This window comes from Orbicella faveolata, unplaced genomic scaffold (assembly GCF_042242905.1).
Source record: "Orbicella faveolata isolate gen_17 unplaced genomic scaffold, um_ofav_v1 contig_2, whole genome shotgun sequence".
NCBI lineage: Eukaryota > Metazoa > Cnidaria > Anthozoa > Scleractinia > Merulinidae > Orbicella > Orbicella faveolata.
The window spans coordinates 21,436,681-21,453,971 of NW_028301547.1; the positions used below are offsets into that span (position 1 = coordinate 21,436,681).

Consider the following 17,291-nt stretch of genomic DNA (forward strand, 5'->3'; position numbering starts at 1 on the left):
TAGGAGAGAGACTGGGAAAAAGAACTCAATGATTCAAGATGGCAGCCATCGCTTAGTGTGCGCTGAAAAAAAGTAATCGAACTTGGTTGTGTTAGTGAGATTCATGACTTCCAAACGTTCGCGGTTAGATGCGGATGGTTTTCCAGAGAACTTCACTTCTAATAAGCGCCCTGTACCAGACTCAAGTGACGGAGATACCTCCATTTCGCCGGACGGAGACGGCCATTTTGGTGGGTTTACTTTTATTTCTTTCCAGTTTTAATTGTACGTGGAGTTTCCCAGATAAAGATATAAACAGTTACCTTCAATTGGCGCAGAAATATGTATAACTTCTTAATCAACATGTCGAGTCAGTAATTTAACAGTTTTCACTGTATAGCATATTCCATGATAAGCCACAGACCACTTCATGGATTGAACTAGCAGCAACATCTACCGACTGTAATTAAGCTTAACATAATTGAAGCAAATTAAAGATTTCCTTGTTTCACCTTTAGCAAAAAACAAAACTCTAATTAGCGTTGGAAACAATAAGACCTCTTGCAGCTGTTCAGTTGCAATTAATTTCCCCTTTCTCCTTGTCATCCATGCGTACATGTATAGACTTTGAAGCACCAAGTGATACAAAAGCTGCCATATTATTCCTGAAGTCAGTTGTTCCACTGAGCAAGTTTGAAGGGAAAATTCCAGCTATTATCCTCAAGCATCAGATATATTGTGTGGTGAAAGACAAAACACTGGTTGACAGACAGTTGGTAAGTTTTATCGCACAAGTAATGTACCTCTAAGCCTCTTTAAGGTTACAGTATACATGTACCTTCAGATCGGCAATTTTCTTCAAATTTGGATTTTTGGTTCAAAGTAATGGTCGAAGAGTAATCTCTAATTTCTGAAAACAAAATTGAAAAAAACTCAATATTGGCGGAGAAATGGAGGTTTTACATTACGGCCGGAAGTAAAAGTTCCCACTTGATTGACAGCCCTATAACGTGTACGCAATCAACCGAGACTACTTTCGCAGGAATATATGGATACCACGAATTGGCTGGCTACTCAGATCCAAGCATTTTTCGTATTAGATGTAATTCTATTAAGTTATAAGTAAACATGGACCACGGAAAACTCTGTTTACCAGTTCGAAAAAGCGAAGAACGAATGAAAACACATCAATGAGTGAAGAAGCGAAAGTTGGCCTCGCGGATGAAGCTATAGCTATCGTATCAAGCGGGCAAAAAGATCGAGTCAAGAGTAGAGAAAGATTCTGTAAAAATTTGGGAACTCGACAGCTATAACAGCGACGTTTACATTGACTCTTTTGTTGAGTCCGATACCGATGAATCGTCCAACTCATTGAGATCCATTGGAATATTATCCATGCACATTTGCTCCGCCGCGCTTTCTTTTGTTCAGTTTGTTCTCGTCGCCCAGCCACTCTAGCGTTCGTATCCTTCTACGTCTTCCCCATTTTGCCAGACCAGCTTCAAGAAAAACCGAGCTACAGAAAAATTATCTCTCCGCCTTGAGCGCATTGCAAAACACAAGGGTTTTTTCGAGATTCACGCGTAAATTTCATCGCGAGTTAATGGTAGTAAATTTTCCAAGCGCTGATTGGCTCAGTGATCTGAGAAACCAGTTGAAGGTGTTTGTGGGCGGAGTTTGTTTGCGAAGTAAGAGATTTTTCTTAGCGCTGTTTTCTCGAATAAATTTTTTCGCTTGAAGCAGACACTTTAAAGAGTTACAACTCAAAGGGGATTTGTTTGATTGCCCTCAAATTTGGACAGTAGCTAGATTAACATATAAAAAGCAAAAACATGTCTGCGAATTGTTTATTTCGAAATATTTTTTCTCCGAGAGCAATTTTTGTACAATCACTTCACATTTTTTAAATCCTCTTTTGAAAATGTTCTGTAACTTTTTACTGCAATTGAATGTGGCAAAACGCAGACACACTTTTTTAGCGCTTTTTGTCCTGAAACCGAGGAAAAAAATAAATTGGCGAAAAACAAAATTCGCTTTGACTTGTAGCTTCCAAAAGGTGATTAGGATGCTCGCATTTAGTGGCCGTGAAAAAATCGGCAGTTCATTTTATTTCAAAATGTTGGGTATGGTTTGATAGCCAGCTCTATAAGCTTTAATTTGATATAGGGGTTTAGGTATCTACAGCTTAAACCGGACGCGCTACATCGCTTGGACGTGAGACACCCCTGAAGGTATACGGTGACCTTAAATGTGATCGTGGAAGGGGCAGAGCTAATTGTCCATATTACACAGGTGTCCTTATTTTAGAGCTAAAAATTATGTCATTTTGATTTCTCTGGGATCACGTGAACTACAAAGAGTTGTATGTATTACACAGATGTTCATAGTGAGAGGTTCAAAAATGAACGCAGTCATGCTATTTCTAATTATTGAAAAATCCCAACCCTTAAAATCAGTCAGTCATGAAGACAAGTTTGTGAAGCATTTTCCTCTGTTTCCAGGATGTGTCCATACACTTATTAAGAGCTGTCATGAACTTTTGACTCTTCTGTAGCCTTGATCTTCACACCTGTAACAAATTTGTTACCTATTGAGTGAATTGTATCTACTGTAGTCCAGTTCACCTGTGACAGCAAGGGCCCATCAAACATACTTAGCTGCAGCAGGTGTTACGGATCACGGCCCTTTTGACTGCCCTGCTTAATGGCAGGTTTAGTAAGAAACATATTTTTGAGAGTACCAAAGGGGAGGGGGGACCCAAATGGCGCTATAAGACCATATAAATAACCATATGATTGATCAGCTGTTCATGCTTAGCTGTGGTACTGTGTGGAACTCTTGTCACTGATCTGCACTCTCATCAATGATCTGTCCAGGGATGTTTCAAATTTGACTTGGATTAAATTGGCATGGAGCTGTACATGTTCACGTATATATTACAGTGTATGTAACATTAATTAAATACATTTACTAGAAGCTTACAGCATTTTTAACAGCTGCCGTGTACAATGTGCAATGTACATGACAGTACATGTTATAAATGAGTAGCCAGAACGATTCACAGTGATTGCATCAAGTTTTACTCATTAGACTGAGCTTGACTCTTATATGTAAGATAATCATATGAGTACCAGTGCAATTAGGGATTCACACTACCAGTGATATTTGAAAATTTTCTGCAAATTGCATAAGCCTTTAGGTAAGTACAATCCGGGAGAATTCACAAATATCACAATTAGTGTAAATCCTTACTTCCTGAAGATTACATTCAGTAGGCCATATTCGTATTCGCGATATTGGACTGGAACTAGCTTGCAATAGAGGCTTATGCGGGGGAATATCATTAGAATGCGACAAATGTCATTTACATTTGAAAAGACTCCCTGCATTAGCCTCAGTTGCAAGCTAGTTCCAGTCCAGTACCAAGAATACAAATATGGCCTATTGCTCATTTATTACATGATTACAAAATTATGAATGCCCATGTTTATTTGCACTGCGGCCTGCTCTCAGCCAATCACAATGAGTAAATTTTCTCAGTCATATACAGGGTAATACAAATGTACATACTACAGGGAATCTATTTACCTGTCTACATTACTATTGCCACAAATGGACTTAGTGTATTAAGCAGTCACTCATCATAACCCACTAATTTACTTTTCAATAAAATGACACCGCTCAACTTACTTTCAGAATAAGCTTTGGGAGGAGAATGTAATTCGCCTTTTTAAACTGACGTCAGGGTCTGATGAGTTTGGCGTTTTGCTCACTGATGACTACATTTCCCACATCAAGTCCAGAGTGAGTGATTCCAGCATTCTTCTTACTATAGGTTAGTTTCAGGCCATTGTAAATTACATGTATACATGGGTCATGTAGGTATATATGTTTTTTGTTGTTGTTGTTTTTGGTGTTGTTTTTGCCTTTTCTAAATGTTTGCTGTTTTGTTTTTGTTTTTTGGGGTTTTTTTGTTTTGTTTTTTTGTCTGTTTGTTTAATATTTGTGTTTTTTTATTTGTTTAGGTATAGTTTTTTTTCTTTTTTTCCCTTTTGTCATTATACATTGAAAAATTATTTTATTCAGTCTACAGTGTCTCTAGGTGTTAACTTAGATGGACAAAAAAGAAATATTATTGCCTCATTAAGCTTGCTTTTGTTCTTTTAGACAAATTTGTTAATGATGTCCTTCCAAGTCATATAGATGTCAGTATAAGTAAAACTGTTGCAGTTGGGAAATATAAACTCTCTGAGGAGGAGATAACGTAAGTCAAAATAATTATGTTTTCCAAATGTACCTCTTTTCAACAAGCACATCTATGCCATACAATCTTTTTTTAAAATTTATTTTAAAGATTGACAAGTACCAGACAATATAATGGTGTACATGTTCATGTAAATACAACTGTACAGCTGGGTTTTGTGTTTATTTTTTTCAGCCAACTTGTCAACACTGGTGTCCTTACAACCAGGGACATTGGAAGCTGGTGGTTGTCTATTCCTGGTGCAGGTATCTTCATGAAAAACTTTTCTAATGGTAAGGCAACATTATTTTAATTTTCCCCACTCACATGATTACATGTACTTCAAAAAAATCTTCTGAGTCAACTGTAATGTTCTGGTTTGGAAAGTATCTCACCACACATTTGTTCCTTTGTTGTTGTTGTTGTTGTTCATTATTTTATTTCTTTTTGTGTATAATTCCATCACTTGCTATGGTGCACTTATGCGTTAATTTTAATTATTTTCTTTGTTTGTTTTATTCAGTTTTATGCTGATCTTATCTTGTTTCTTTTGTTGCTTTTTATATCTCTCAAAGGAAGAAAGGCTCTTATTCGAATGTTCCGACAACGGAAATATCGTGAGATTCTTGAGAAGGTATTAGCCAATGGTTTTAATTAATAACACATTCTTATTAAAGTTCCTTTTGTAAAGTTTTTATTTTTCCTCTTTTTGTAAAGTGGAAAGAACACTCTTTACACTGTGTTGGTGTGCATTCATAAGAATGAGTTAGCCATGCATAATGTTTAGGTTGGGTTGAAAAAGAACATCTCAATTTGGCTCTGAAAGGAAATTCAACAATGTATTTCCTACACCTACTTGTAAGCTGGGAAGGTTGAGTGTACAGTGTACATTACTGGGAACATTACAAAAAAGTGTAACACTACCTTGGGTTTAATTACAACACCCATGTTGGGTGTAACAAAACAGCGTCACATACCTGTATATTGAATTTTAAAACTTATATGTAAAAAAAAGTGTTGCATTATTTTAGGTTGTGTTGTACCAAAATTGCGTTACACGGTTCAATAAACAGTGAAATGTATAACTTACATGTACAGTAACATTGAGATTGAAAAGAAATACATGTACATGTAAAAATACACTTCCGAGTTTAAAAAGGGATTTATTTAAATCATGATTTAGTAGCATTTTTATTAAAAACGTGGGGTAAAAAATCATCGTTTTACTTTAATTGCACGTTGGGTTTCACATACTGCATTACATGCAGCATTACAAAAATCTGTAGGCTTTGCTGGGTTTAAAGCAAAGTTTACAGTTAACTTGCACTGAATTGGATTTCGAAAAACAAAAAGCGTTGCATTGTGGTAGAGTTTGAACACATCGCAAATATTATGTTACATGTTGTTACTCACAAACAACACACCATGATTGCGTCATGCATGTTCTGGTTTACAGAATAGCTGTACTGTACATTGGATGTTGGCTTTGAAGAAATATCATTATCGTTATATTTTGTTTAACTAAAAAGTATTACTACACGTAATTATGTTAGGTACCAAAACCCTGAAAATTATGCTGGATTTGACAAAAACAAAGAAGCATTCCCTCTTGTTGGGTAGATCAAAAATAACCTTCCTCACGATCCATGTACATGTGCACTGACCGTGACAAAAGACCATGATGTTTTGCTGGGTTCGGAAAGCAACTTAAGGTAGCTAAACAGGTAATATAATGAGTTGGCCCTCTATTATTTACACCAGTCCACTAGCTCTGTATTTTAGAGCTTACGTAGTTTGTTATTTCAGTGTGCTCTTTGACTTATGATGTTCATGTAATGATTGCGTTACACGTTTTAAGTTTCATATCGTTGTCGTTCGAGGTTTACTTTCTTGTATTGCCATGCTCCTGTGTTGTGAGTTGCAGCAACGTGTTTCGTGATTAAGACCGTATTACTTGGTTTTGAACCCGAACTATTATGAAACGTCCATGACCTTACAACACCCCCGTTACCTTACCATTTGTATGGTGAGTGAATATTCTCGCGCATCACTTTTTAGGGCTAAAATTGTTATATTCTGTGTCATTTTACAGGATCTTCTTACCCGTAAATTCGACAGCCATTCCAAACTTGGAATAGCTTACCACGTATATGACATAACCGGCGCTGAAATTGTCAAGAGGTAACGGCTAATGTACTTCTAGCTGACTCAGTTCTAAATCCTGACTCCTCTCCATTTCTGAGATTTTAAAGTGAGATCAGGACTTTGTCAGAATAGAGAGTTCGTTAGGAAGTTGGAAAAATAAAGTGTGAAAAAGAAATTGATTCAAGGGCCTGGATTAACTAGTGTTAACTGCGCATGTCAGATTGCCTACACAGCCGGCAAGAGACACCACTGATGATGGCTTAGTTGTGAACAACTGCAGCAAAGCTGCCTCTTATCGATAAAAGAACTCCTGTTTAGTATTCGTTAACTGATGTTCGTAATTTCTGAATTTCTAACTGCTGTTCAGTATTTCTCTGGAAATACTGAGCAGAGGCACTTCGGAAGATCGAAGGGTTGGACCGTGAAGGCGTGGGAATCATCGAACGACAGTCAGTTTGCGAGCTGTATTTTATTTGTCGCTCAAAGACGGGTACATATTCACATGAAGATAATATATATATTCACTGACATTCATTTAGTAACTGATTCTGTAATTTCCTTTTTTACGCTTACAGCGTGGAAACCACTTCAGGACGATTGCTTAGACTGGATATCCAATCAGAAAGCCGGGCGAGGTCTAAGAGATGACACGTGATTTCTTCTAATTGGAAGGATAGTAATTGTTTCTGTGAAACGTTCTGCAGGATAGCAATTATACATTAAAAATTCTTGTCTATGGTGAAGACATCTTGACTTCATCTTACTCAGGCTTAAATCATCCTGAAATGATAGAAGACACAAGAAGTGCGATTATAACATCAGCTGTCCCTGTAATATTTATATTTATTGTATTCCTCCAGGTTCGAACTTATTGTATGCTGTGTGTTATATCTCTATGTTGTGCAGTATCAGATTTTCAACCACATGAAAAGCAACCTTTCAGATGAAGGAAACGAAATGTCGATGGCTTTTAAAACTTCAATAAATACCTCTCATAAACGAGACTGTAGATGTCATCTTGAACTGTTCCTTTTAAGGCATTATCCATACTGAAATAACAAAATTAGCAGAAGTATTAACATTGAAGGCAAACTTGATCCAATGTTAATTCATGCCCCCGGAACTTTGTGCAGTTTGCGGGTGTCTTAGGTGAAAGAGAGGCGCCAAAACGTAAGATTTGAAAACTGCATAAGATGCATCTGTGACGAAGACTACCAGTGTGGTTGTCTCAAGGGCCATAGGCGTGCCATGGCACGATAAAGACTGTTGATGATGATGACGTAACTGCCTCTTGCTCCAATGAAAGGTGCAGAGCGATGCCGAAAGTGTTGGAACCATTTGACCACACCGTTACGCTGTAAAAATATTTAATTCAGGTCTAACTTGTCTCCAACACTGAAAATCACGAGTTGACCATACAACATTTTGCGTCCATGTGGTCCCGCTGTGCGACCATTTACCCCTGGGGACTCCAATATTAAAGGGAAACAATGGTGGTCGTCCCTGTTAGAGATGTAAACTACATGGTGTTAGACTAAACGCCGTTGTTTTTATCAGCAAGGTTTTTTACAGGGCTCTGTATGCTTTTACATGGGAGTACCCTCCCCTCCCCCCTCTACATTCTGACATTGTATAGGACGAAAATGGGATCTCATTTCAGAACTGTCGACGGTCAGAAACCAGAAGTTTTGTATCGCTACCGCATCAGAGAGCTGAGGTCGCAGCATAAAATGCCTGTTTACCTTTCATACATGGGGTTGTCACTTTCCTTGACAGTTTCAACGCTGGAAGATAAAAAGTGGAAAATTACGTGTCACAATCCAACTTTACTATGTAGTAAGGAGAATGGAATGTTCGGTTATTTTCTCACCTGCTGGCGTATAATGGATTTTCACTCTCTCTGATTTCACCGTTGAGCCCATCCTTCGCTGAATTCTCCAGACAATCTCTGTTTAAAAAAAAAAAAACATTTTATTCCGCTGGAATACATGCAAATAACTCTTTGTTAATCTTTCTGGTCCTCAGCTTGAAATACGAATTCTCTTCACTGTTAACCATACATTTGCTGTACATTTACATTTACCCATCCACACTAGGCCCGCAAAACTTGAAAACGCATCTTTGCCTCTGCGGTTAGGCCTACTGTCCATACTAATCCGTCACGAAAGCGGAGCTTTTCAAAAACGCTCTTCAAACCGGAGGAATTTGAAAACGCCGGCTTATCGTTTTATCGTGTCGACAGAAAACGTTTTGAAAAAGATGGCGTCATGATAATCATGTGATTTGCCTGCCCGAGTTTCCCTCAAACACAAATTCAAAATGACCGGTGATTGTTGCGTTTGTAGATTGCTCTGGCGTAGTGGACGGACGTGGCCTTTGTCAACCCCGTGCCCCTAGTTAATTTTTCTTTGTTCTCGTTTCCTCTCTTGAACCGGAATTACTTTTAATCACTTTTAATTAAGAATAAAATAGATGTTGCTAAAGTACGGCTACGACAGTTCTTGTAAGGGTGGTTGTAGTCCGGAGCTCATGGAGAATGTAAAATGCTTTCTTACCTTTCATACAATGGGTTATCGCTTTCATTAACGGTATCAATTTCAACGCTGAAAGAAAAAAAAAAAAATTTTTTTGTACGTCTTTATTTGAATATTTCAGTTCAATGCACTGGGCTGAGTAAGCAAAGCGAGTCATAACAGTGATTGTAGTGGCTTTCTAACTCGGTCTCGTGACGTTCATCGTGTCGTTTCCTTCACTGAATGTAACCATGGAAGGACAACAGATTGTTCTGCCAATTTGAAATGAAGAAAGTCACAGATATACCTGTGAGTGAATGAATGATATCTAAATGACTTTGGTGTTAACTACAGACAAGAGGTTAATCTCCACTGCATCCAAATCGTTAAATTGTTGTTCTGTTGTTTTTGCTTTAAGAAAGAACAACACTCGCCAGTCGATAAATCACGATCCAGTCAGAAATCATAAATCGGAATGAATAAAAAATTCATGATTTCTCTCCATCTTGCTGAGACTCCAGAACCTTCAGTCAAGCCGCAATCAATCCTCCGTAGGAAGAAAGATGGCAACTAATACATTTACCCATCATTCGTAGCGCATGAAAACTTTAACAACGTACAGAAAAGTTTAGTGAGTCTAACATCTCTAAACCTAGCATACACAATGTCGTAAGTACAGGGACAAATATTGCAAAAATATAAATTTCCTTCCACTTTATGGGCTGTGTATTGTAAAATTTACAGCCGTCATCTTGCCAAAATATGAAGAAAGGCTTGAATAGATGTCTTTGTGATGCTCGTATACAAAACGTTTTTTCTGAAGGGCGCGGCCATATACAGCTTTAAGACTTACCTTCCTTGGTACATGTCCCATGACGAGTTGTTTGATATATCGACTGCTTTCTCAGCTGATGTGAAGCTTACAGCTAGCGTATTCCGATTATTGTGATTCCTTTTGATACTGCTGCAGCAAAAATCACAGTTTTCTAATGTTCAACTGGCATTATGGGTGTAATGTTTAATTATGTAAGGAAAATAGAGGAACAAGTAAACTGATGACAAAATCTACATGTATGAGAGTGATGATACAACATCGATAACAGAGACAAGCCTTGTGAAAACAAGCTAGGGACCGTTCATTTTTTATGAGGGAGGGGGGGCTGGTGGGATTTGGGAAGCACCATTTAAAAATCGCATGACTCCCCCTCAGCTTGCCAATTTTTTCAAATGCCCCCCCCCCCCCTTATAGCGGTCATTTTTTGAGATGACCCCCCCCAAAAAAAATTGAACAAACAATATTTAGATTTCAACTTTTTTAATATTTCTCTATTATCCCCCTACTTCACGTTTTGTGTTCACTGTGAAGACAATATTTACAATCCCTATACTACAGAGAGCTGTTGTTTGAAAAACAAATCAAAAGAAAGAGAAGTCAATTTTGGATCTCCTAGTTATGGCTCGCCCTGAGCGTGTGGCATTTGGCCTCTCATTGGCATCTCCCTCATCTGAATTGATGAATGCCCACAGTTTTAATGTAAAACAGATCAAATGTATAGAAGCTAAGTTGACGAAGGTCACGCAGGACATGGAAGCACTAAAAAATAAGAGCAATTATAACAGCATATTCAAGGGCATACTCAAACAGCACATCAACAAAAGGAGAAGGAAAAAAGAAAACCGCAGAAAGTCAAATGAAAGAAAGAGGAAGTGGACTGAAAACAACGTCCAATGAGTTTATGGAATCTGTGTTGGAAACCCGCTAGGAAATGATCTTCCACAATGCCTTGTGTACCCTCCTAGAACGGCCGTCCCGGAAGAGTGTATTAAAGTTGAGGATGTTGCCACATCGTTATTTAGAAGAGATGGGCCATACATCGCGCAGCTCTTGGAAGGGAATTATTTCACCAATGCTGCAAGAAGCAGAATCACCACCAACCTTGAGCGGGAAGTCAGAGATTATGTTTACACCTTCATGTACCCTGAAGAGTACACTCTGATGGAAAGCATTGCTGCTTCTTGCAGCATCGGTGAAAGAGACTCCCATAGCAGCACAAGCGGCGACGAAGAACTCGACGACAGCGAAGATGAAGATGAGTGCCAGTGAAAGTTGCATTCGAAAATAACAGTGTTAAATACTTCTTTTCAGTAGCTACAAATGCTTTTTGTCGCCAAACGTTTTTTTAAAGCAGAAGGAAAGTTTGTAATAAATTTGTATCCTGCCTTGTATGTTTATTCCATAGCAATTTTTTTGATATTCAAACATTATGCAATTTTAAAGTTTTACTAAAATATTTCACGTGACCCCCCCTTTTTCCCTTATATTTTTGGGATGGCCCCCCCTCGAAAGCCATTTTTTTTCGCATGCCCCCCCCCCAAATCCCAGCAGCCCCCCCTACCTGATAAAAAATGAACGGTCCCCTAGTTTTAAAACCTTTAAAAGACGGGAGGGACAATCTTCGGGCCCAATTTAATCGGAGAAGTCATAGTCAATTGAGTGCTATCTGAAATTACAACGAAAATTGATGATTTGAGCAGAGATCACGTACGTACACCGAGTGCCGGTCACCTTCGTGAAAAATTTGGCAATTGAAAAAAAAAAAAAAATTACATACTTTTTGAATACTTTTTCAAAGTGACCAAATGGAGTTGAGAAGAAAATAATAACCGAAAAGAACACGTGTGTTACTAACATTTTCTGTAAAGTGTAGAAAATTCACCAGGTCGGAAGTCATAAATCGTCACATAGTCAACGAACAAGTATTCGTGCTTATGTGACTAAGAAGAAACTTTTTCTTTTTTTAAGAAAAGAAACAGAAAGCTTGACAGACACATTGAACTAACCGTTTTTTCCAGAACCAAAACAGCGTTCCTGCCGCAGCTCCACCAATCACAATCAAGCACGCAATCACACCGACGATGACGAAAACATTCCCTTTAGAAGCGCTTTCATTTCTGGCTTCTTTAACACCGTCTGTATTCGTCGCAGTACTTTTACCGAGCTCGGTTGGTGAAATACGTTGTTTAGATGTAAATTCAGTTGTGGACGTCTCTGTAGCGAGGTCACTTGACCGAGCAGTAGTGTCTCGTTCAGTTGTTGATGTCCTCGTGGAAATATTTCTAAAAGAAATTGTCGTGGTGTCGTTCTTTTTCGTCTCAGGGGTTGTTGCTACGTGTGAAGATGTAGTTGTTGCTTTCTGCGTCTCGCGGCTGTCGGCAGTGGGGGCGATGGTTGAAGTCGTTTTGACCACTGTCGTTGTGTCGTCCTGTTTCGTGAACTTAGTTGTAACTACGTTACTACTCGTACTTGAATTTGTCGGGGGAATTGTTGTTACGTGTGAAGATCTAGAAATCGTCGTCGTTCGCCGCGTGTCGTTGCTGTCGGCAGTGGAGGCGATGGTTGAAGTCGTTGTGATCACTGTGTGTGAAGAAGGGGAAGACGCTCAAAAGATCAATTCTCATTGCTGACTGCCGTACATATATCTTAATTATCTTCAAGACCGCCTTCATACAGAGGCAAGATATAAGGTGGCACTGAAGAACAAAGCTGGGTAGGGTTAAGTCTACGTCAGTCCGTTGCCAAGAAAGCCGGAGCTTATCCCTGTTTTTGTAGAGTTGAAGCGACTAAAAGTATGTCTACTTCCCCTGGCCATGGGTGGGGTGCTAATTCATCGCAGGGCTACCACCCGCATCAAATTCACTATTACCCATTTATACACCTGGTAGAGAGGTACTGTGGGAGTAAAGTGTCTTGCCCAAGAACACGCCGCCATGCCCCCAACCATGGTTCGTGAACTCAGGCCTCTCGATTTGGAGTCCACCTCTCTTACGATCAGGCCACCGCGTCCCCGCTAAAGAAAAAGAAAGCCTTATTACTAATTAAAGGCTCTCTCGGTGATTAAAGTAACATTCACCCATTTCAATGTGTCTGCCTGCTGGAAATGAAACTGATATAGTAAATCATAGAGAACTGAGCACCGAGAATTAATGCATACGTAAATGCCGAAATTTGAATGTCGACTGAATTTGAAATTAACCTTCTTACCTGGCAGTGGAATTGTTCGATAACTGGCCTTAAATCCTTTTTCTTGCACTGTAGCATCCGAGCGAAAAACAATCGTCACATTGTTGCCGGTGGATCTAAACTGTTGAGACGGATCTGGTTTTGTGTCGTCGCAAAACGTTGCGATCAAAACTGCAGAACCATTCTTCAGAGTTTCCCAGACCTCGACATAGTCACACCGACAGCAAGTGCGTTCCAGGGTGACGTCTTCAAAGTTGACCGAAATGGTGTAATTCGACGGGACAGTAATGTGCCACTTGCACGAGGCGTGGTTCTTGTAGTCCAGTGGATAGTATGGACTCCAGAATGTCCCTGTTAGCGCCGTCATTGTCCATGCACACTCTATTCAGAACCGATGAATATAGGACATGTTGAACATACTAAACACAATCAAAATTTAATTTTAACCACTAGTCATTTGGTTTGAAAATTGTATATGATAATGATGACTAGCTTTGTATTTATTAGGTCTTTAAATTCTCCTCGCTCTCCCCTCTTTACTTTTCTCAGAATTTCTTTTAAGTATTTGCCCCACAATGTTAAATTGATAGGATTCTTTTGGAATAATATGACGTCTTAAACTTAAATCCTTAACAGCGCCATGGTGACGTGACAGCGCAGTGGCACTTCTTACAAGAGCAAGAGGAGACTTTGACACCACTGTCTGGCACTGGGCAGGGAATGCGCGCAGTAAGAGTAAAAATAGTTAACAATTAGATTATGAGCTCGAGATTTCTATCGCGTGATAGTTGACGAGGGCGCAGCCTGAGAAAGAGAAATAGAAATCGATAGCGAATAATCCAATTGTTTTAGTATAAGTCTACTAATCGTTCAAAACTTTATCTAAATCCTTTCCACAGACATCTCGAAAACGCAAAGAAGCGGCCGCCAGTTTGTTAACAAGCGCGCACTACTAGGCTTCTCACTATCTACAACAGTTAGATGATGAGTAGCGTAGCCAATCAGAGAACGCTAGTAGCAGGATCAATACTAATAGAATCGAATCGCGGATTTACGGGCCTTACTAAATAGGAAAATCTTCTCCTGCTATTTTCTCATCGACGAAATTCGACTGTCGTGCGTACATTGCCGCACGAGCAAAGGCAAAGGTGCGACTCTGGCTCGTCTCTAGAGGCTTCGCCTTTGCTCGTGCCGCAACGCACGAGAGACCACTCGCATACTACGCATGCGTTATTAAATGGGCCACAGCAAAAGCTGGAATACCTTGGTAGTAACAGTAGTATATGGTGGGCTCTTGAAAGCTAACTCCATAAGGATAAGGAAATGACTTCTGGTCATGATTGTAGTCATCCTCCGTATCGTACCTAATGTACTCCATAGTGTGCATGGAGTTCAGTACCTCCTGACATTGCGGTGTGAACGCTATCAGATAGAAAGGCGAGGCGACTGGTAGCTCAATTGGGTTATCGTGGGACCCTGTAATCTGACAGCAAAAGAATATTCTTGTGTCTTGATTGTAAGCTCCCGCTGGAAGAACACCGGCGTGCTTGTTCTTGTTCGTTCCTGTGGCGCTGTTTTCGTCATCCCAAAGCACCGATCCGCTCTGCAGTCCCGCAGGACACCTAGAGCCTCTTCGATAGATGCAGTATTCTCCTGCGGGCCATCGGAACCTCTTGCTATCGACGGCTGCTGACGCGTTGTTTTTTATACAAAAGTACCGCAGGACGTCGTTTGAGACCCATCCCAGTAGATGCGATGGGTTTGGAAAGACACTAGTCGTGCTATTTGTGTCCTCAAGGTCTTGGAGGATGTACCCGGAATTCCAGTGAAAACCATTTGTTTTGGGGCATCCTGTCTTAGGCATTGGTAATCCATACCTTCCTGACGGCCATAATACCATGGAGGAAACTACACAGATGACAATGATACTGTTAGCGCTGCCGAAAGACGCAATTAAGCGCGATTATGTATAACTTCGCCAAGTAACGTAAATATACAGTGTTATGTAGGTCATGAGAATTTAACCCTGGAACACCAATGCCATTCATTTTTTCATTCATTTTTCCTCTGTATTTCTCGTGGGTAGATCGCATAGTACACAACGTAACGCTAATGTGAGGTATTTCAACACCAATTTTGTTGCTTGGGGGATGCGAATATTCGAAGTATCAAACTGACCCGGGGACGGCTACTGTGGGAGGAGGGGGATGTTAAAGTTTCGAATTGAACGGTGTGTTTTTTAGAAATACAAAGAATTCGCCAAACAAGTTAAATGAACACGTATTAGTGACCTCGTGCATCATCAAGTGTTAGGAATGTTTGCAAAGCCGTTTAAAAAACACGTGGGTCTTTAATTAAAGTGACTAGAAGGTCATGTTTCATTTTTTATTTCTTTATTTTACTTCAAGTCGATTTTTTTATGAAAATGGAACATTGATTCATGGAAAAAATCCTAGTTAGATCTCAGTTACTGAAACAATAACGTATTAACTAGTATTCATTGCGACTGTCGCTGATATAAAATGTGCAGTTCAATCGTACAATTTTAAATATTAATCAACTGATAGATTAACTTTCCCGAAATATTATATTTAAGGTAAATCTTGCTCAATATTTCCACTCTTTTAAGTTTTAATGTGATGGACAATTTTACGTAACAGCATTTGCACAGCGCCAATTTGGAACACGAATGAAGAAGAGAAATACTTCCCGCTGTCCCTGCAGAAAACAAGCTTAAACACGTACCTTCGCCAGCTAAACACCACAACAGCACAAATCCAAGGATTCTGTGACAAACATTAGAAGCGTACAGAGGCCACAAGATGAAATACATCCCTCGCCAGTTTTTCTCAGTCATTTTATAAAAGACCGCAAACAGTGAAATAATGGGAGCTTTAGGTGCTGACTTCACTATGGTAGAACGAACAAAGGCCACAGTATTAGATAACAATTACGCCGTGACCCTGTCGCTATATTGGTAACAAAAGTAAACAAGGGGCGACAATTTAAAGTGTCATGACATAATAACCACGTCATAAAAATGATAATTCAGTTACAAAGGCGAAATATTACTTCCTAATATGTCAACGGACTGGGAGATTCCGTGTTCGAGAAGGAAGTTTTTCGAATGTGTTTCCGATGTTTCATGCCCAGATATTTTAATAATCCGATTTACAATCTAGAAGGCAAAACTCGTGCCTTTTTGGGTACGTTGAGATTTATATTGGTGCCCAAAAAGCTAAAATAATGCCAATTAAGGCAGGATGTGTGGACGGGGTGCCTATGTGATTTTTTTTTTTTTTTTCGTGGAAATCTAAACCTACTTGTTGTATCAGCCGTGTTCGTGTAAAATCTTGCGTCATCGTGCGCGGACACAATCTCTTTCCTCGTCACGCATTTCTCACCGTAACGACTGAGCTAGCGACTTTCCAGTAGAGCTTTAACCGGCGCTAATGGTAAACACTTATTCGGCTCCTCCGATCCGATGGCACACCATAACATGATACTAAACTATCTAGTGTTTCTTTCGAGTGAGGCTTTACTAACCTATACATGCCATTCAAGGGTACTCAGCTACATTTCTGGTGCAGAATTGATTAATTGCTAACTTCACTGATTTCTCGGGCGTGGGGCATTTGAAATCCTAAAGACCGGCCCGGGCTGGGCCGGGACGAACCTCGGGCACTCATAGCCTGCGGTTTTGGTGTCGCACGTGACTGAGCTGTTTGAACGCAATCATGTGTTGTTAGCTATAGATAGGTGATGAACAGTGATGATAGGCATGTTCATAATAGTCCATATTCGTATTCCCGATATTGCACTGGAGCTAGCTTGCAACTGAAGCCAATGCGTGGAGTCTCTTCAAACGCGAATTCCCTTTTTAATGATATTCCCCGCATGAGCCTCCATTACAAGCTAGATCCAGTCCAATACCGAAAATACGAATATAGTCTATTGAGCGAGCGCGAGGGCTAGGGCTGCACTGAGAAAATATCGCCCCGTGATCGGCTTGATGGTATCGACCATGGGGCGATATTCACCCAGTACTGTATATACGGTCCGAGCAGCCATCTTGAAGAAAGAAATAAAAGAAATGAGAAGAAATAAAACTACCCTCCCCTGAATCAATGATGAACTCCCGCTAAAGCCAAAAGGCGCCATTTTTCCGTCATTGAAATGGGTGAGGGGGGGGGGGGGGGGGGAGGAGGTGGTCTTAATTTTTCATTTGAATTGACCAAGATTGTAGCTTGTTTAATGAGAGAGGATCCGTATTACAGTGCGGTTCATACAGAACTGGCGTATGGGCATTTTGCATGGGCAAGGAAAACTGTCTGTAATAGACTACCCTCATTACCTAGAGAGGTCTCCGTAAGGAGAGGTTCTACTGTAA

At 39.8% G+C, this 17,291-nt stretch overlaps 2 protein-coding genes across 3 annotated transcripts in view; one reads left to right on the forward strand and one right to left on the reverse strand.

Annotated features, from left to right (window-relative positions):
• LOC110065975 (winged helix repair factor 1-like) overlaps window positions 1-7,371 on the forward strand; it is a 162,502-nt gene extending 155,131 nt beyond the window's left edge. The window contains exons 2-9 of one of the 2 annotated variants that reach the window (XM_089290249.1): window positions 63-230; window positions 604-755; window positions 3,676-3,814; window positions 4,147-4,243; window positions 4,418-4,515; window positions 4,798-4,856; window positions 6,315-6,403; window positions 6,943-7,371. In XM_089290249.1, coding sequence (XP_089146375.1) covers window positions 104-230; window positions 604-755; window positions 3,676-3,814; window positions 4,147-4,243; window positions 4,418-4,515; window positions 4,798-4,856; window positions 6,315-6,403; window positions 6,943-7,015 — 834 coding nt within the window. In that variant the 5' untranslated portion in view covers window positions 63-103 and the 3' untranslated portion in view covers window positions 7,016-7,371. Of the gene's footprint in view, window positions 1-33; window positions 231-603; window positions 756-3,675; window positions 3,815-4,146; window positions 4,244-4,417; window positions 4,516-4,797; window positions 4,857-6,314; window positions 6,404-6,942 lie in introns of those variants that run through there. The other variant, XM_020773158.2, reaches the window with a different exon arrangement.
• Window positions 6,818-15,838, reverse strand: LOC110065974 (uncharacterized). The gene is made up of 10 exons (XM_020773154.2): window positions 15,647-15,838; window positions 14,165-14,809; window positions 12,923-13,282; window positions 11,722-12,295; window positions 9,734-9,844; window positions 8,923-8,970; window positions 8,238-8,315; window positions 8,110-8,151; window positions 7,357-7,416; window positions 6,818-7,147 (listed from the first exon to the last, which is right to left on the reverse strand). Exons 1-10 carry the CDS (start codon window positions 15,756-15,758, stop codon window positions 7,138-7,140), a joined length of 2,040 nt encoding a protein of 679 aa, XP_020628813.2. The 5' UTR covers window positions 15,759-15,838; the 3' UTR covers window positions 6,818-7,137.
• Window positions 15,839-17,291: the final 1,453 nt, after the last annotated feature.

Coding starts and splice junctions, on each gene's coding strand:
- LOC110065974 (XM_020773154.2), bottom strand. CDS start 15,758: ATGACTGAGAAAAACTGGCGAGGGATGTATTTCATCTTGTGGCCTCTG. Junction 9,845..11,721: donor TTTTGGTTCTGGAAAAAACG/GTTAGTTCAATG, acceptor TTTTTGCTGCAG/CAGTATCAAAAGGAATCACA. Junction 8,316..8,922: donor GATAACCCATTGTATGAAAG/GTAAGAAAGCAT, acceptor TTTTTTAAACAG/AGATTGTCTGGAGAATTCAG.